Consider the following 20,613-nt stretch of genomic DNA (forward strand, 5'->3'; position numbering starts at 1 on the left):
TTTGTTAGGGTTAAAATCCACCAATTACAAAATACCCATCAGTAAACCAACTGGCAGCCATATTCACACAAGGGTTACAAGTTCAACCAAATAGGGTTTGAGGAGCTTAGCCACATGAGAAATTGGGCTTCTGCTCCCTTTTGTGCCCTGGGGCTTTTTGTTACCTGTGGGGGTTTTTTTTTTTCGAGCATCTTCTTACTATCCTGAGTCACCATGAGGACAGACATGGTTTTAAAATCACATTGACTAGCTGTTAGACTTTATCAAGTCTTAGGAAAACTTTGCTTCAAGAATTCACTCATTCCACAAATACTTAAGCACTTATTCTGTGTCAGGCACCAGAAGACGCTGGCACTATTCCTACCCTCAAGGAGTTAAGGCTCAGGTGGGGGAAACTGACATTAATCAGAGAAATACATACTTAAATACAGCCATCCTTTGGTATCTGCAGGGAACTGATTCCAGGACCCTCACAGCTACCAAAATCCTCGGATGCTCAAGTCCCTCACAAGTCCCATGGGTCCTGCATCCATGGGTTTTGCATCCAGGGATCCGGAAGACCAGTGAAAAGTATAACATTTCACCATGATAAGTACCACAGGGAGAGTGATGCTATGTCAGCATAAAATAGAGGGAATGTATGTGGTCAAGAGGACAGGGAAGGTTTCCGTGAGGAAGTCATGAGTGAGTAGAGGATTGAAGGGGGCCATTACTGGTTAGCAGAAGGGAATTCTGACAGGAAGAGGGAACAGCATATGCAAAGACCTGGGGTTAAGAGGCTGAGGAACATAGCATAAAGCAGCCTGGAGGGAGGTCTGTCTGGAAGGGCCTGCAGGGTTGGAAGCCACAGAAAAGGCTCCTCTTTCCTTCCTTCCTCCTACCCAACTATTGAGACCACACCTGCTAAGTATACTGCTTTCCTTTCCAAGGTCAGTTACCACCCCAGTGCTATAATAGGTCATACCTCATTAATGTGCTAGCTTGTTTAAACAGTATACTAAAAGTCATCTCTAAAATCATGATCAAAAAATTTTTAAGTAATGCACTGGTTCTTTCTCCAGGTAAGGAGCCCTTATGAGATGGAAACTGGGTTATTTTGTGGTTGGGAAATGAGAAAGGAAATTTGAGTGAACCAAAAGAAAAATTGCATATCCTTCATAAAACCACATTCTGACAACTCTTCCTATTTCCATTTTTAAATCATGCTGGTTGCATTTTCTCTGACTTTGATAACAAAGAAGGATGAGTTATCTTTGTCCTAAAGAGGCTTGTCAAGTAGTGAAATGGGGAAAGGAGAAATTGGTTTCATCCTACTGCTTTGCATTTAATGAAATTGTAACTTGCAAGCTGTTTCCAAGAATTTTTGTGAACTCCAGAGACTAAAAGGTGCCCAGGAATGAGATCACAAGTCAAAGTGCCCACCGGCTAGCTTGGTAGGAGCCCAAACAGGGTTTATTATTCCTGTGGTTTGCTGAAGATGAATTATTCACTTGACTTTTGTCATGGAAATTAGAGTTATTACCTTTGAGATCTCTAAATAAATCTGACCTTCCTTTCACTAGAACCCAATACTGGCTGTGATGAAGGCCTTTTGCTTAAAGGTTTCACTTAGGCTGCACCAGGGATGCGATCCTGAAAACAAGTGGCAGTGCTTTTTGTCTGTGGCTTAAATTTCTGCTCTCTACCACCTCATGTTGATTTCACTTAGGTGGGGAGGGTGGAGGAGCAGAGAGAAAACTGATCTTAGTCTTAGCTGGGTATTCACCAGGAACAATATGCAGAGAGTGGTCTAATCTTAGATATATTTCTAAGTACGTTTCTAATCTTATTTGGCAAACTTTTTTGCATCCCAGAGAACAACTATCACCCCTCTCGGGTTTCTGTGCCTGTCTATCCCACTTGGTAAAAGAGTGAAGACTTATAAACAATGATTAGACCATTTCTTCCTGGTTTTTCCTCAGTGGAATTCACTGTACCTCCCTAAGGCTCAACTAAACCAAACAAGATCCGTGAAATGTATTCATGGTTCTAAATAAAATCTAGTCATAACAGGCAACCCTGTCCTGATGCCCTTAGCTGCCCACAGAGAGCAGGGATGACCTGGACCAGGAGCAAAGGTGGGAGGGGGATGGGGTAGGAATTGGTGAAGGAGATTTTTCCTGACTGGGGACGGCAGGGACAGGATTCTGGGTTGCATTATTGCCCCTCCAACTGAAAGATGCTGTCCCTCCACGTGGCATGGAGGGGGCCCCTGGGATGGGAGCACTCTGAGGAAGAGGGCCCTACCACCTCCGACCGCCATAACCACCTGTGCTCAGTGTCAGGCCCAGGGCTGTGAACAGTCCACGTGGTAGGGCTTACAAGTCCCACAATGTCCTCTTGCCCCAGGAACCCCCCTCCCTTGTGCCTAGCACCACACCTGAATCCGCTGGGAGATTACATACAAACGAAGGGAACACCGTTGAGTGCACTGAGCACCATATGTATCTTTTTATTTCATCTCTCCAGTGACCATGTGCAGCAGCTACTGTTTTACCCCCACTGTTTACAGATGAAGAACTGGACGCTAAGGAAAGTTAGGATATTTCCCCACAGCGGAAAATGGCAGAGCTGGGAGGGGGACCCGGATTGTGCACAGCCTGTGCTCTCAGCCACTCTTCTGTGACTTATCTAAGCATCAAGCCTAGGGTAAATTTAACACTAGATACTCATTTTCAATTAGTTGTGTGACCGTTGCTAAGTCAAATAAGTTAAGCTAAGTCTTGAATCCTCACTTTCCACATCTTTAAAATTAGAGGGTTGGACTAGGTCATCAAAATATTGTGTTCAGGGCCTCCCTGGTGGCGCAGTGGTTGAGAGTCTGCCTGCGGATGCAGGGGATACGGGTTCGTGCCCCGGTCTGGGAGGATCCCATATGCAGCGGAGCGGCTGGGCCCGTGAGCCATGGCCGCTGGGCCTGCGCGTCCGGAGCCTGTGCTCCGCAACGGGAGAGGCCACAACAGTGAGAGGCCCGCATACCGCAAAAAGAAAAAAAAATAAAATAAAGTTACATTTAAAAAAAAAAAAAAATATTGTGTTCAACGAATAGATGCTTGTTGGGCATCTACTATGATTGAAACACAGATTAAGATGTGCCCTCATAAAGCCTGTTACAACAACTATAGCAAATCTGTTGCTAAATACTATCTGGTCAATACTCGGGAGTTTGCATAGTTCTGGGGAATATTAGGAAGCAGCAACAACAACGATAATATGGCCTCGTTGATGAGTGCTGGCTCCAGGCACAGCACCAAACAAAGTGCTTTGCAAGCATGACCTTACCTAGTTCTCCCAGCCTAGGAGACTGGGATCCTATTCTCACTTTACAGATGAGAAAACCATGGCTCAGAGTTCTCTTATGTGCCCATCTGTGTATAGCTCGGAAGTGGCAGCACAAGAATTCCAATTCACAGAGGTCTCACCCCAAAGCCCTAATCACTGTGCTCTTCTAAGCAAGACTCCACGTTCCAGCTAGTTGCAATCTTCTGTAGGGGCTCTTATTCCCACCTTGACTCTCAGTTATTTCAGAAGGGGATAGCTAATGATAATTTTTTAAGGAATGAGGGAGGTCTTCCCACATTCTTTATATTCACAGACATGCCCTCTAGTATGTTTTCTGGTGGAGTATTTTTCAGAGGTTGAAACTTGGAATCACCTGGAGGTGCAGATTCCTGGGTCCCAGTACAAGGCCTACTGAATCAGACTCTCAGATAGGAGGTCCAGGAATCTGCACTTCCAGCAAACCCCCTGGGAGAGGGTATGACCATTTGTCATAAGCATTATATCATTATATGCATATGATTTCTCTCCAAATTAAATTCTTTGATGGTTTAAGTCCCTGTGGTTTGAATTCTCTGGTGTTAAAGATGAAGGTGCCATCAAAGGCACATCTGTATTCACCACACCTGAAAGCTAGCTGGAGAGTTCTGTATTGTCTTTAAAGAGTGGAGCGCTGGCTGGAAGCTTTCTTGTAACCATGATGTATAAGTTTCTCCCTGGGATGACATTCCACTGGTAAGTCAGGTATCAGCTTTGAGTCACTTGTTTTTCTTCTCTGAGATCTACACACTTAGGGCTCTAAAGTTCAATGGGCCCAGTGGAGAAAGGCCCACTGAGCAGGATTTCAGCCCCACAACAAGGGTCTCTAATCCATCCAGTGAGAGGACCTCCAGGTCAGGAGCCCCAGTGAAGTCATGACCCAGCTCAGCAGGCAGGCTTTGAGGGACCACCCGCCTCCTCCCTGCTCCACCTGGCCTCCCCTTCTCTGAGCCCAAGTCCTCTGGTGGAGGATTCAGGCACAGGGGTGCAAGCTTTGAAGTCAGAGAGCCTGGCCTTACAGCTTACTGGCTGGGTGACCTCACTTCTCTAAGCCTCGTTTCCTCCCGCTTAGAACACAGATAGAGAGACTTGTGTAGTTTGTGAGGATTAAATGAGATAATGTGCATTAACTGCCCAGCACAATGGTAACTGCTCAGCTCAAGGAAGGATTCTTGCCCATTAATGCTACAAGCTGAGCTTTCTCCCAGGGCTCACACTCCCTCTGCCAACTGTACTTTAGGATCACTATGTAACTCTCCTGCCGCCACCTGCTGCCTGCCAGTTCCCAGGCTGCAGAAACCAGTGCCACTAGGGCCAGGCAGCTCCTGACTCCCCATGTGCTTCTCCCAGATTACTCAGCTCCCTCCTTTGCTCTGTTTGGACTTTTGTGATCACAACTCGGTTAAACGAAAAACACTTAGAAGTCAAGGGCCCATGTCAGGAATCCCACCAAGGACCAGGAAAAACAAAAACAAAAAAAGGTGTTACAAAGCTTGGGTACTAAGACTCATGTTTTTAAATGCAGAGAACTCACTCAGAAACTAGTTGTTCTTACTTTAGAAGCAGGAGAGCTTTTAGAAGCCAGAATGTTGCCCACAAGGCACTTGCTGATAGCAGCAAGAAATCCTTGGAACCTCACAGCCAAAAAAAAGAAATAAAGGAAGGGCAGCAGGGAGGGACGGAGGGAAAGACAGACAGACAGACTGACTGACTGATGTAAGGAATACAAAAAGCTTAGCAATCTGAGGTCATTTATTGAAGGATAGCAATTCTCAGAAAGGTGTGGCTGGGGATAGGGATGCTTTGGGGGGTCCCCAAGGTCAAACCTACTTTTATATGGTACTAAGACCTTATATGCCCTCTTCACTCTCATTGTCTTATGGGTACACAGTAGAGTTTTCCAAAGGTTACATAATGTGTGATGATGTGGTAACTCTGAAGGTTAATGGAATGTGTGACTATATACTTTTGTGTTTTAAGTTTTTCTCAGTTTTAAGTGTTAATAAACTCAATACTGATAGATATAACCCCCACAAAACAAAAGCTCTTTGGGGGTCTTCAATAATTGTTAAAAGTGTAGAGGAATCCTGAGTCCAGAAAGTTTCAGAACCACTGGTTAGAGAGATAAACGGCCACTGCATTCTATAGCCTTGACACTCCTAAATAATAGCAGGGTAGCGTCATGGATTTTCAAACATGAACCATGGCTGCAGGCCACAAGAAAGCTCTCATGGTTACCCTCTGGTGCCTTCCTTAATAGCATTTTCCACAGCCTCCCTGGTGAGTAATGAGAGAGAGAGAGAGAGAGGGAGGGAGAGAGAGAGACAGAATGCCACTGGAACAATATCTTACTCATTTTCTAATTTCCCCAAGTGGCCAGACTGGCACATAATTAGAGTAAATCAGGACATATTTTGGAATACAGTTAACTGACTTTTGGTGTGTCTGTTGGTGCCAGAGAGGTTTGTGTTTCCATTTGAAAAGATTTCCTCCAAAACAGATAAAACTTGGCTAAAATGATTTTAAATGATTTCCTACTTCAAAGAGAGAGCTGTCCCTCCAGAACCCTCGCCCAGTGGTACTGCAGGGGCTCCGGCCCTGGAGGGAGCAGGGCCTCGAGGCCCCTCACGTGGGCTCTGGAGTGAGGCCTGGAGGTGTACAACACAGCAGCTCCAGGAATCACGCAAACTTGGGATCAGCCTGGATCCTCCTCTTTCAAGCTGTGCAACTGTCCCACGGCTTCCCTCAGCCTCAAAGTCATCTCCTAGAAAACAGGTGTCCCAGTAGGACCTACTCATAGGCGTGTTGGGGGGATGAGATGAAACATGGTGTGGAAAGCCCCTACCTCAGGGCCCAGAGGTAGAGAGAGCCCGCGAGGTGGTAGCTGTCAGTATCAGCCTTGAGCTCATTTCCGGCAAATCTGAGGTGATGTTGGAATGGCACAGAGAGATTACGACATCACATTTTTCCAACAAGTGCCACTCTCTGAACATAAAATTTCTATTTTTTAAAAAAGTGGTCATCTCTCCATCCCCTCTCTCATCTAACATACATAGAGCACCCACTCTGAGCAGGCCCCATAATAGATGCTAAGAAAGCTGAGATTCATAGTACCGTTCACACTTGCCAGAGCCTCACGGCCTCTCCCTCTTCCTGAGGGAGACAGATATTCACATCTCACAGCACAGATCAGCATGGCAGATACTATAATGACAGTAATCATAGCTGACTTGTGGTAAGATTTACTATGTTCAGGGCAAGGCAGCTTCCACAAGTGGCAATATTAATCCTCACAGCAACCCTATGAGGCGGTGCTGTTATTTCACCCCCTTACAGAGAGGGAAACTGAGTCATAGGTTAAGTAACTTGCCAAAGGTCCACAGCTGATGAATAATCGAGCCTGAACATGAACCCAGGAAATCTGGCTCCAGGAGTGATTCTCTTATGCACCATGTTACAGCCCCTCTTACACATCCAGACCTGTAGCTGCAAGTCAGAGTCTCACCATTTCCTCAGGAGGGCCCTGGTGGGGAGAAGCACGTGGAGTTGGGAGTCAAGAGATTGGGGCTTAAATCTTGGCTCTTCTGCTTGTCTGTGTAACTTCAAGCAAGTTACTTATCTTCTCTGAACCTCAGTTGCTTCACCTAAAAAATGGGCATGATCATTGGACCAATCTCAAAACTTGGCAGGATCCTATAAAATACTGCAAAGCCATCTAGTGCCATGGTTTAAAGTATAGAGTGAGGGAACCAGATTCAGTTGAAGCTTTGCTGGCTGTGTGGCACTGGAGAAGTTGTTTAAACTCTGAGCCATAGCTGTATCCTCCATATAATGGAGATAATAAAATGTACGCTATGAGATTTAAATAAGACAATAAGTATGAAAGGGCTTAGCACAGCTCGGAATACTTATTCAACACACGTCAGCTCATATTATTAGGCACAAGTGACTGGCAAGTTGCAAAGGAGGACAATACTACTACTGTAAAGAAGCTGGTCTTCAGCTCTAAGGCAAACCAAGTCCCAAGATACTGCTTTGGGACAGGGAGACATTGATGACATCATGGTCTTGGCATGCTCCAGTCTTTTTAAAGGACTCTGTGCTCTAGGATTTTGCAGCTCCGTGTGGTCTCAGACCAGCACCATCAGTTTTAGCTGGAAGCTTGTCAGCAATGCAGAATCTCAGGCCCCACACCAGACCTCCTGAGTCAGAATCTGCATTTTGACAAGATCCCCTGGTAATTCCTATATACACTTAAGTTTGAGAAACACTGGTGTAGCATGGAAAAAAGTAGAGCAACAAGAGTTTTGGGCCGGGGTGGGAAGGGTTAATGTTTAGTTTGGCTCCTGTCAAGCCACCGGAAACAGAAGGTTCCAGAGATTGAAGGGTATGGACTGATGGGACAGGAAGGCTTCCTTCCTGTCTTGTGTCCTGGACAGCCAGGGCTCCTGCCTGGGACCTGCACTGACCCTCGAGCTGCAGTGAGGAAGAACCCCTAGACCTGCAAAGCAGAGGGCAGGCTGGGACAAAGAGAGGGCTAAGTGCCTCCGCTCAGGCTACCTGGGAAGTTCAGTCCTCAGGCCAAGCCCAGAATGAGGTCTGAGGCAGAGTGAGGAGGCCGGAAAAACGTCACAGTTAACTGAGCAGAGCTCTCCCCAGGGAGGCTGGTGGCCAGCGCTGGGACAGCTGTGTGAGGGCCTCCGAGGTCTCCCTGTTGCCCTGGACCCCGTCCTCTGGCCCCTGCTTCCCTGGGTCCTGGAGGGTGGGGGCGGGCCCCGATCCTGGACATAGAGCCATGACCATGCTCCATGGGCCTTCCTCCTCAGTGCTGGAGCAGCTGCTCCCCGAGCTCACAGGGCTGCTCAGCCTCCTGGACCATGAGTACCTCAGCGACACCACCCTGGAGAAGAAGATGGCTGTGGCCTCCATCCTGCAGAGCCTGCAGCCCCTCCCAGGTCAGCCATCAGCACTCCGCCCAGAGCTCCTCGAGAGCCCTCAGGAACTCCCCAGGGCCTGCTGGCAGGAGGAAGCCTAAACCGCACAGCATGGCATTCACCTCTCTTCATGGTTTAGCCAGCGTCCCCATCCACTCCAGCCCTTCTCCACCACAGCCCTGACTGTGCTCTTTGTCCTCCTCCATCCCCAGCCCTCTACAAACTCACACAACACACATGCCACGCACACTCGTGTACACACTGCTACCGCACTCACATGCACAAAACATGCTCTCACATAGACCTCACATAGTAACAAACACACATCGCACACAACACACCCCACATGCTCTCTCACATGCAACACACTCACATACTCATCACATACACATCACACACTCCTACACTCAGATGCACACTCACACACTCCCTCACCTTTATAAACTGCATACCTGCCCCCCATCTCTACTCACGCCTCTCCCTCTATTCCCCACAGCCTCTCTGCCTCGCTGTGTGCTCAGCAGCAAAGCCTCCTCATCTGTTCCAGCCTTTTCCCCAACCTCAAGTGAGCCCAAGAGATGATATGTGTACATCAAGAGCTCAGGAAACTCTAATGAGCTGTATCATGTCCCGCAGGGTTGAAGGGGTCTGAGCGACATGGGGGGAAGTCACCACTGGGTGACACTGAGCCTCACTTCCCAGCGACAAAAGGGGTCAATGTCATCGGCCACCCTCACAGGACTGTTGGAGGATGAAAGGGGCAGCAAAGCAGTTTGACGACTGTCCCCAAAGCAGCCCCTCTACTCTGTTCTCTATACTGGGCTCTGGGCATCCTTTCACTCGGAGAAGGAGATCCTCAATAACAATGTAAAAAGGGAAGCAAAGTTTGAAAGCAGGGAAATGATTTAGGCTATGCACATGCTTTGCAACCTGAGTGCTGTGTCCTGTGTGGGATAGAAGTCCAAGTGGGCAGGGTGAGCTGGCCGTCCTCAGCATCAGCAGTGGCCCTGGGCCCCCTCCCTCCTCACCGAGGGCCTGCTCTCCTCCTTCCTCACAGCCAAAGAAGTCTCCTACCTGTATGTGAACACAGCGGACCTCCATTCGGGGCCCAGCTTTGTGGAGTCCCTCTTTGAAGAATTTGGTAAGCAGCCCTCTCCTGACCTCTGCTGGAAGCCGTCCTTTCCCCCACATGCGTGTCCACTGCCCCAGTCTCTGGAACGGTCCCCGGATTGGGCGGGAAAATACCTGCATCTGGGCCTGGCTCTAACATTACAACATTGAGTCACTTTGGGAAAGTCCCTTTGCCTTTCTGGGCCCTGCCAGGTCTGAAAATCTAGACAAATCCGTACAGTTATGGGAAATCATCCCTGAGATTTGAGGAAAGGTAGGGATAAATGTGCAGTCCAAAGAAGGCTGGCCCATAGGGTGTCATCTCGTCTGCTGCTAACATCCATCTTAGTAGCTACCTGGTCTGTGAGTTGAGTGGTTCCACAGCTCAGCAGTAAATGGAGCTGTGAGGACTAGCAGAGGCGCCAAGGGTGTGGAAGCAGCTGAGCAGTGCTGCGTGCAGGGTGTGTGTGATCCCGGATCTGTCCTGAGGGAAGACAGCACTATTCAACACAGGGAGAAAGCTATGGGTCAGATGAGAGGACTTAGGGACTGACAGACTTTGGGAAAACACCATGCCTTCATTACATAACCCTTGAAAGTTTCCAAAGCACTGTACCAAACAGTATTATCCCATTTGATCCTCTCGATAACACTGGGGGCTAGACAAGGCAGGGATCATTGTGACCACTTTACAGATCAGAGGGATGAAGTCGCTTGACCAGGGTCACTAATGGAGGAGGTGGTGGAGCTTCCTGACCCCAAATCTAGCCCTCTTCTCACTCTGCCATGTTCATCCTCCACTTTCTCTGTCCCAATGGCCTGACCCTGCATAGACTGTGACCTGAGCGACCTTCGAGACATGACAGAGGACGATGGGGAGTCCTGCAAAGAAGCCACCCCTGAGCCAGCCAAGAGCCCATCTCTGAGACACGTGAGTTCTTACACTCTCAGGCCCTCTGTTCCTCTGGAGGAAGTAAGGAAAGCTCTCCCTGCTAATGCTGGGGACCCTCCTGGGGGTCTCTCTCTTCAGTGTGGTGGTCAAGGGCAGAAAAAGCACTGTGAGAACATTTCAATGACTCATGACATGCTCACTGTGCCCGTGCCAAGCAGGGATAATGTGGTAAACTGACCTGTCCCTTCAGGCCCAAAGGACGTCCCCACCCCAACCTCCGATTTCAGTACCACAGGAAGAGTGATGGGGGAAGCTCTGGGTCACAAGATGGGTGGCCTCTGCCCTCCTCCCTTCTGCTGTGTGGCATATCACTTCCTGTCTCTGAGCCTGAGTTTTCCAGCTACAAAAATGAAGGTCTGGATCATATCTAGGGTTCCTACCCTTTGGTGCCATGGAATTAGGACAAGGGGCCCAAATCACATCAAACATTGTCTGTTAACTGCATAATTCACTAACATCATCACCATAAATGGTACCAATTGTTGACCACTCATGACGTCCTTTCATATTCAGAGACTGCATCCTGCCTTCTAGGAACTCCCTGTCCCCCAGCCTCCTCCCTGTCACTCTGCCTGCTCCCCTCTGCTCTCCTGGCCTTCTGGGTTTCACACACCTCCTCTGTCCTCCTTCAGGCAGCCGACTTGCCTCCACCGCTCCCCAAAAGGCCTCCACCTGAGGACTACTATGAGGAGGCCCTTCCCCTGGGGCCTGGCAAGTCCCCCGAGTATATCAGCTCCCACAGGAAGTTCTTGTCCCTGAGGGCTGGGGTGTGCGGAGGAGAAGACTCATCTCCTGAAGCTCCTGTGTGTCCTGCTGGGGCTGGAGCTCCAAGCCTGGCACCATTCAGCCATGCCCCACCTACTGAGGAGGAGCTACCAGAGCACCTGGCTTCTCCAGTGACAGCCTGGGTGGGCCGGTAGGCATGACCTGGGGGTTAGGGGCTTGGGTTCTAGTCCCAGTTCTATGTGACCGTGGACAACCCCCTTCCCCTCTCTGGGCCTCTGTTCCCCTACCCTTAAAATAAGAAAGGGGCTAGATACACACATATAAATGCACTAGGATGAAAGTTCACAGATGAGTGCTACTGGCTTGAGTATAGGGACTTAACATTACATACAAGAAACTCTATTACGGTTTTTGGATGACGCAGCATGTGTAGTTGAACCTGTATAAGATGTTTGTGTGTTGTTATCCTATCATTCAGCAGTACAGTGGAATATTCTCCAACCACCAAAAAATACATAAGATAGGTCTGTCTGTGCTGATCAGAAATGAATCCCAAGATATATATTGGAAAAAATCAAAGAGAATACTGCATATAACAAGATCACATTTGTTTTTAAATAGGGTACTCACCCGCACATGCATTTAACAGTTTTTCTAGGATATGCAAGAAACCCTTAACAGTATTTTCCTATAGGAAATGAATAGAAATCTGGGTGAAAGGGAACATATTTTCCCATTCATACTCTTCTGTACTGATTGTGCTTTTCACCATGTTGTAGTAAATACACGTAACATAAAATTGACCACTCCAACCGTTTTAAAGTGTCCAGTCAGTGGCGTTTAGTGCATTCACAGTGTTGTGCAGCCATCACAGCTACCTAGTTCCCAAACATTTCCATCACTCCAGAAGGAAACCCCATACCCAATAAGCAGTCACTTTCTGTTCCTCTCTCAACCAATCTGTTTACTCTCTCTATGGATTTGCCTAATCTGAATATTTCATTTAAATAGAATCACACAATATGTGGCCTTTTATGTCTGGATTATTTTATTTAGCATAGTGTTTTCAAGGTTCATCCATGTCATTGCATGTATCAGTACTTCCTTTTTATGGACAAATAATATTCCATAGTATGGATATACCACATTTTGTTTATCATCTGTCAGTTGATGGGCATTTGGGTATTTCCACCTTTGGGCTATTATGGTATATTATTTTTATGATTAATAAACTAGTTCAAACAAAACTACTGAAATGGTGGGGTTGCACCAGGTGATCAATGCCCCTCCTTCAGCCTTGATAGTCTTGGGGTCTCTGTCACTGCCAGCAGCTGTTTATGTGGAGCAGGTGACTTTATTTTATCCACTTGAGGACGGGGAAGAAGGAGGGGATGAAGTGCTGCTGGGCCCTGAATCCCAGGACCAGCCCCTCAGCTGGGCGAGGCTCCTCCCCCTCCCCAGAGAGCTCGGATGGGGCAGAAAAGCTGCCTCCTGGAGCAGCAGGGATCCTGGGGCGGGAGGGTAGGGAGTGCCTCAGGAAAGGCCAGGAACCTTATCCAGGGAGAGGGCACCAAGCCCGACAGGAAATATCCTTCCTCTGGCACAGGGTCCAGCCTACCAGGTGTCCAAGTGCTATGACCCTGGGGCTCCCTCCCTCTTCCCCCTCGCACCTCCTCCTTCCTCACCCCCACCTCTGGCCTGAGCACCCCCAGGCCACCTCACAGGGATGTCACCAGAATCTGAGACCTCAGAATGCCTCCTGGGAAAAGCAGGCTCTGAGCCTCACTTGGGAGATACACTTGGGTGTCCCAGTCACTGGGAATTTGAGTGCTGCCGTCCTCAAGAAACAGATGGACAGCATGGGCTGAGAGCCCAGAGCAGTGGTCTGAGGAACAGGTGGTGTGAGAGCAAGGTGGTCTGAAAGGAAGAAGGCTTCCTGGAGGAGAGGATGTGCACCTGTCCCCCAAGCTGGCAACCTCAGTTCTGATCCAGGCTCTATCACTAGCAAAATGTGTGGCCTCAGTTTCTTCATCTGTGAATTGGGTCTGATACCCACCTCCCTGCATTGTGGGAATCAAAAGAGATGATAAATATAATGATATCTAGTATTTGCCTAGGATGTTCTGTGTGCCAGGCATTGTGCTGAGAGTTCATATGCATCATATCACTAATCCAAGGTCGGAACTGTTCATGTCGATTTATAGGTAAAGAATCTGAAACGCAGAGAAACTGTTTTCTTTCCAAGGTCACTCAGTAAATGATGGAGATAGATTTGAACTCAAATCTGATTAACCCCAAAGCACATGCCCTTAATCCACTGAGCTTCAAAGTATGCTCCAGAGACCATCTGTATGAAAATAGTCTTGTTTTAAAAAAGTCTGATTCCTTGGAGTTCCATATATTTTCTCTTTTTACATATGTTTAGAACTATGCTATTAAATAGTTTTTTTTCTTAGTGCAGATTCCTCAGCTCAGCCCACATCAGTGAATCCGAATCTCTGGGGATACAGTCCAGGGATCTGCATTTTAAAAAGACCCCCAGTGAATGTAAATTGGTGCAGCCACTATGGAAAAAATATGGAGGTTCCTCAAAAAACTAAAAATAGAGTTACCATATGATCTAGCAATCCCACTCCTGGGCATATATCTGGAGAAAACTGATTCGAAAAGATACATGTACCCCCAATGTTCATAGCAGCACTATTTACAATAGCCAAGACATGGAAGCAACCTAAACGTCCATCAACGGATGAATGGGTAATGAAGATGTGAGACAGATAGATAGATAGATCTGTATATATACACACAATGGGATATTAGCCATAAAAAGAATGAAATAATGCCATTTGCAGCAACGTGGATGGACCTAGAGATTATCATACTAAGTGAAGTCAGAGAAAGACAAATACCATATGATTTCACTTATATGTGGAATCTAAAATATGATACAAATGAACTTATTTACAAAACAGATACAGACTCAGACATAGAAAACAAACCTATGGTTACCAAAGGGGAAAGGTGGGGGGGGATAAATTAGGAGTTTGGGATTAACAGATACAAGCTACTATATACAAAATAGACAACCAGCAAGGCCCTACTGTATAGCATAGGGAACTATAATCAATATCTTGTAATAAACTATAATGGAAAAGAAAAATAAATAAATAAAGACCCCCGGTAATTGTGATACAGAATACAATTTGGGATAACCTCACTCCTATACTGTACTGATTCCCATGAATGGGAAAGTGAAAGTTCAGCATCAGCAGCTGTTGTGTTATTGTATGTATTCACCATTTTATGTGTTATTATTATCTCCTCTAGTCCAGTTCCTCCTCTGTAGTCACAGAAATTTAGAAGGAGAGGAGGGGGTGGATGTATTAAGAAGTGAGCGGAGGGGCTGAAGTGGGAGAAGATGAGACAAAGGCAGAATAGAAAGGGGGTCTGGGCCCAGGTGCTGGGACACCACTCCCTGCAGTGCAGGGACCAGAACTGTGACTGAGACACACACCCACACACACCAATGCTCTGGGGTCAGAGGAGAGGGGCTGACCACTCTCTGCCTGGGAAGGTCAAAGGAAAGATCTTCGAGCTGGGTTTTAGAGGGTGAGGAATGCTCTAGCAGTTGCTAAGAGGGCAGAGAGAATAGCATGAACATAAACCTGGTAGTGTGACAGGGTCCAGCAAGGCAGTTCCTGGTGACAGGAGCACAGGGGGCAGGTGTGGAGCTAGAGCAGGTGAGATGCAGAGATGAGGCCCCACACCCTGGCCGGGGAGTGACAACAAGAAGCTCCACTCCCTCTTCCCTCCCTCTTCCCTCCCTCTTCTCTGAGTAGGGCATGGTGTCCACGATCGTCCCCAGTCCTGGCGCCTGGAGTCTGCCTGCATTTCTCCAAGTACTGCTCTTTCTGCCAACCCCACAGACGACTGCAGCCCAGCCCACTCGATTGTGGACAGCTACTACGAGGATGCAGACACAAGCTACCCCACGACCAGGATGAATGGGGAGCTGAAGAACTCTTGTAAGTACCAGGTGGATGTTCAGTCTAATTCCATCCTCACGAAGAGCAGGTCTTGACCTGACCTTGGCGTGCCCTTGCCTACCACCCCATCACCTCCCTGGGGTCGCCACGGAGGCCTCAAAGCCCTTGTTCTCAGAGACACTGGGATTCAGTGGGAAGACTGCTGGCATGGGAGTCAGGAGCCCCAGACCAAGCCCTTGCCCTGACTCTTGGTGACTGACCTTAGGTGCGTGATTTATTCTCTCTGAGCCTCCAGATTCCTCTGTATAAAATGGGGACTTGCTGGGTGTCATGAAAATGACCTGAGACAATGGATGCAAAGATGATGGGTAAAGACAAAAGCTGATGTTTACTGAGCCCTCACTGAGTGCCAGACACTCGGCTAAACACTCTGCATTTGTTGCTGTTCACAATAGCCCAGTGAGGTAGGTATTATTCATTATTATTGATGAGGAAACTGAAGCTCTGAGAGATGAAGTCCCTGAGATCACAAAGCAAGTAGTAAATCTGTAAGACACAGTGCCCATGTGGGGGCCTAGTCATTACCAACATCACACCTCACACCTACCCCTTCACAGCCCTGGGGCCCCAGAGCAGGGATGCCTGCAGAGGGGTAAAAAGGTGCCCCCCCACCCGGTGACGGCACAGGGACGGGTCCTTTCCCGTGGCTCCTGCAGACAATGACTCTGACGCCATGAGCAGCTCCTACGAGTCCTATGATGAGGAGGAGGAGGAAGGGAAAGGGCCGCAGCCCACACACCAGTGGCCTTCAGAGGAGGCCTCCATGCACCTGGTGAGGGACTGCAGGATATGTGCTTTCCTGCTGCGGAAAAAGCGCTTCGGGCAGTGGGCCAAGCAGCTGACCGTCATCAAGGAGGACCAGCTCCTGGTGAGTGGCCACAGAAGAGTGCCTCTCGGCCTCACGTGGACTTGCATGTGCCTGCGCGTGTGTCTGTGTATCTATGTGCATTCAGGCATGTCTGCCTCGGTTCCTCTAGGTTTGCTTTGTGCACAGAGGCTCAAAGCCCGGTGCTTGAGATCAGGGCTCTCCTGCCTGAGAAGAATTAAAAAACAAAACAAAACCTGAAGACCTGATAAAGACTTTATCAAGTTTTGTTTTGCCAGACATGAATTTTTTATCACTTTAAAACAATGTTTATCATTTTTCATTATGCAAGTAAATGTATTTATTTATAAAGCCAGAAGAAAATAAAATGAAAAACGATTTTTTAAAAAAACCCCACCTAACCCCGTTGACCAAGAGCTAACCACAGTTAGATTTTGATGTATAAACTTCCACCCTCATTTCCATACATCTGTCTTTTCTAAAACTGAGCCCATGTAATACTTGTTATTATATAACTCACTTTTTAAAACTTTTTTTTAATTCACCATCTCTCATCACTAGCATTTCATAAAAGAAATGTACCTTTAATTCCAAAGTATAAGGATGGACATAATTTCAGGAAAAAAAAAATGAGATAGGTTGTTTACCTATTGACAAGTCTTACCGAACGTACACACATTTGAAACATGACCTTTTCTCACGCTGCAGCAGTGAAAAGCTCATCTCAGGCCAGAACCAGGCCAAGACTCATGACTTACTTCTTTCCACACCTTATGCCTTCTATCTTTTTCTTGACTTAGTGTACTGCTTAGGACCTCCAGTACAATGTAAATAGAAGTGGTGAGAGCAGGCATTCTTGTCTCAATCCAGATCTCGAAGGAAAGTTCAATAATTCACCATCAAAGCTGATGTGCGCCATGGGTTTTTTATAGGTGTTCCTTATTATCACATTAAGCAAGTTCTCCTCTAAGAGTCTGCTAAGAGTTTATTTTACAAATGGGTGCAGAATTTTATCAAATACTTTTTCTGCTTCTATTAGGATATATGGTTTTTCTCCTTTTTTCTGTTAATATGATGAATTATACAGTTAGTTTTTGAATGATAACCCACTCTTGCACTCCTAGAATAAACCCCACTTGGTCTCTATACAATACATTTTTATGTGTGTCTGGATTCTATAGGCTAATATTTTGTTTTAGTTTTTACAACTATGTTACAAGAGATTAGCCTATGATTTCCTTTTTTGTAATGTCATTGTCAGGTGCTGGTATCAAGGTAATGTTAGCCTCATAATAAGAATTGGGAACTGAGAATCATTATTGATAAACTATTGACTTCCCAAGCCCAACCCTCCATCTCTGCTAGAATTCTCTCCCCCACATTTCTGTCATGTAGCCCATTAATAGCAGGGAGCTGGCTTCCTCCCAAGACAGCCTGTTTCTTCTATGGTTCTTTAGACTAAAACGGTCTTCCTAGTATTGTGCTAAAATCTGCCTCTTCCTAAATAGGTAGTTGTGACCCTTGGGACCGCTCAGTGGCCCTTGAGATCTGGAGATTGCCCAAAGATGCCCCTCCCAGGCTTCTCCTCTCTGTGGTGAACAGCCCCTGTCTTCATGCAGTGCCCACAGCTGGACTGGGTGGGGAGGTCTCTGTGGGGTAGGTTGAGTTTCCCTGTCTCCTCCCTCTACTCTCCACTCCAGGAGGCCCTAACCCCTTCTATTCCTGTCCAGTGTTACAAAAGCTCCAAGGACCGGCAGCCACATCTGAGGCTAGCGCTGGATGTCTGCAACGTCATCTACGTGCCCAAGGACAGCCGGCACAAGAGGCACGAGCTGCGCTTCTCCCAGGGGGCTACCGAAGTCCTGGTGCTGGCACTGCAGAGCCGGGAGCAGGCCGAGGAGTGGCTGAAGGTACAGGGGGGCTGTGCCTTCGCCCACCCCCCCTCCCTCCTTCCTTCCTCTCTTCCACACACCCAGCCCTCAATGGAGTGGGCCCCTGTCACTGGAAGAACAGGCCTTGCTCAGGGGAGAGGGAGTCAGTGCCCTTCACATAAAGCTAGGGCTTTATGTGGAAATGGGCTTCGGACATCACCAGGAGACAGACCTCAGGCTGGAGACCTGTGTTCCTTCTAGTTATCTGAATCCCCTTTCTAACACGCCTACTGTGGGTTTATCCTACCTGCAATGTACCTCTCCAGGAATGGGGAGCTTAATACTTACAAAGTAAGTTGATTTTATCATTAGACAAGCTAATCCTTTTTCTTCTTTTAATAAAGGAGAAATTCTTTCTTACCTTAGGTGAAACGTGCATACTTATCACATCCACCTATGACCCAGCCTCTGCATCTTGCAGTTACACAACAATTAGAGTTACCATGTACTGAGCACTTACTTTGTGCCATGCATTGTGCTAAGAGCTTTATACACATGACTTCATTTACTATTCACAGTGGGACTAATTGTTCCCATTTTACAGATGAGGAAACTGAGGCACAGAGAGCTTCTGTGACTCACCCAAGGTCAACCACCAAGTGGTTCGGGCAAGGATTAGAAGCAAATAAGGAAACCTACTCCAAAGGCGACAGGCAGGGTGGCATACTGATGACAAGGGAGGACTTGGGTGCCACACAGACTTGAGTTCAAGTCCCAGACCTAAGTGGCATTTACTGGCTGTGTGATCTTCTGCAAAGGACTTTGCTTCCCTGTGCCTCAGTTTCTTCCTCTATAAAATGGTTCTTGTAAGGATTCTAGAGTACTTGATACAGGGCCTGCCAGGCAGTAAGTCCTGAGTAACTGTCAGTGACTACTCTGCAGTGATGGTGAAGCCCTCACCCCCAGGCCCTTACAGCAGCTCTCCCCTCCTCTGATCTTCCTGCTGGAACAAAGAAACCAAACCCCTCCTTCCCTCCCTCCCCATCCTCCCTTCCTTCCTGTGATAACCAGCTCTCCCACTGGGATGTTTACTGTTTCTCATTACTGCCTTTGTCTCAGGAGGGGAAGGAAGAGAGAGAACCTGCATGCTGGGGTGGGGGTGGGGGAGAGTGCTCTGTCCTCAAGGCGCTGGTTGGTTCAGAAGAAGAAGCCCTAGACCTAGAGTTAAGAGGCCTGCCTTGGCGTGCCAGTTAGCCCAGAGGATAGGGCAGGCAGCCATGGCTTCGCCTCTCAGAGCCTCATCATCCTAATCTGTAATTTGGGGATCAAGGTGCCCCGGCCCCACAAGGCTGCTGTGGGGATACAATGGGATAATCCACGCAAAGCCACCTGACAGATAAGCAGCAAGTGGTCTGTTATTATTTCATGGTCTGGATGCTTGTGCTGCATGGCCTCAGGTGAATGCCTTGGAGTCTCAGTTTCCACATCTTTGAAATGGAGAGAATAACCCTGGCTGCCCTGCAAGTTGTTGTAAAGTTCCAACATGTCACAGAAGCGAATCCTCATGCCTGTGCAGGGCATCCTGGTTCACATGGCCCTTCACACCCATCATCTTACTGGTCCTCACACAACCAAGGACGTAATAAGCAGAGGACCACTGATATTTCCATGTTACAGATGGGGAAACTAAGGCCCAGAGCGGGGAAATGGCTTTCCCAAGGCCACGCAACTAATTAGTAATGGCACCAGGTCTAGAAGCCAAGCCTCTGGACCCAATTCAAGGGACAGACACAGGAGAAAGCCTGTTCAGATCCTGACGTGCCCCACAAATGGGGCAGGAGGCCACATCAACCCATCTCTTCCACCCAGTGATCCCAGCTGCTCTGCCTGATGGCCCTGACCACACAGACCCCATTCTTGCTTTTGCCTCCACAGAGTCCCTACCCACCTGCTCACAGATGTGTGTCCTCTCCACAGGTCATCCGAGAGGTCAGCAAGTCCGTTGGGGGTGCTGAGGGGGCAGATGTGCCCAGATCCCCAGTCCTCCTGTGCAAGGTGGACCTGGACAAGGTACCTCTGTCTTCTCAAGGTTCCCTCTGGGCCAGGCAGTGGGGATTCTGCACGGGCTCTGCCCCAGGGGACCCGCAGGCTGGTGGTAAAGCCAGGCATTGACAGTAGGCGCTCAATAAATGTCTACTGAATTCATGAATGAATGAATGCCTGTGTCCAAGGTGCAGTACAAGCCTGAGGAGGGAGTGACTACCCTGCCAGGACAGGAAGAGGTCACATTGGAACTGAGACATGCAAACTAAATTGGAATTAGTCAGAGAAGGAGTGTGCCCCACTGGCACATAAGTGAAATGGTCGTTTCATAGTCTGTCAGGCAAAAGGCAAATATATGCTAATGCCTATGCTTCACCAGGTGCTGTGGGTGATCAAGGGACTCCACCCCAAATCCTAAGGGGAGAGTTAAGACTCCCATACATGGGTCTCACATGACATAATAAATGCTAGCATTATAGAAAATATGACTGTGTGGCCAGGACTGTCCTAAATGCTTTACGTGCATTACCTAATTTAATTTCTACAGCAACTCTGATAAACTACATTTGCAGAAGAGGAAGCCAAGGCACAGAGAGGTTTAGCCCAAAGTCACATATAGTTAATAAGGAACAGAGCTAACTGATTTACACCCCACAAGCCTGCCTCTCAAGGGGAGCTTCCTGAGCTCCACTGGACGAGTAGTTAGCATCTCCCGTGCACTGGATACTGTGCTAGGCACTGGGTGCAG

The 20,613-nt window shown here is 47.8% G+C and overlaps 1 protein-coding gene across 1 annotated transcript in view; it reads left to right on the forward strand.

The window, feature by feature from the left end:
• The window catches only part of AFAP1L1 (actin filament associated protein 1 like 1), a gene marked incomplete at its 5' end in the record, with an annotated part of 73,177 nt that overhangs the window by 18,021 nt on the left and 34,543 nt on the right, over nt 1–20,613 (forward strand). The window contains 8 exon segments of the mRNA XM_081231621.1: nt 8,184–8,312; nt 9,349–9,432; nt 10,235–10,332; nt 10,986–11,104; nt 15,016–15,104; nt 15,782–15,993; nt 17,682–17,861; nt 19,800–19,892. Coding sequence (XP_081087747.1) covers nt 8,184–8,312; nt 9,349–9,432; nt 10,235–10,332; nt 10,986–11,104; nt 15,016–15,104; nt 15,782–15,993; nt 17,682–17,861; nt 19,800–19,892 — 1,004 coding nt within the window.

Source organism: Mesoplodon bidens, assembly GCF_964165515.1.
Source record: "Mesoplodon bidens genome assembly, chromosome: 4".
In the NCBI taxonomy this organism is placed as follows: Eukaryota; Metazoa; Chordata; class Mammalia; order Artiodactyla; family Ziphiidae; genus Mesoplodon; species Mesoplodon bidens.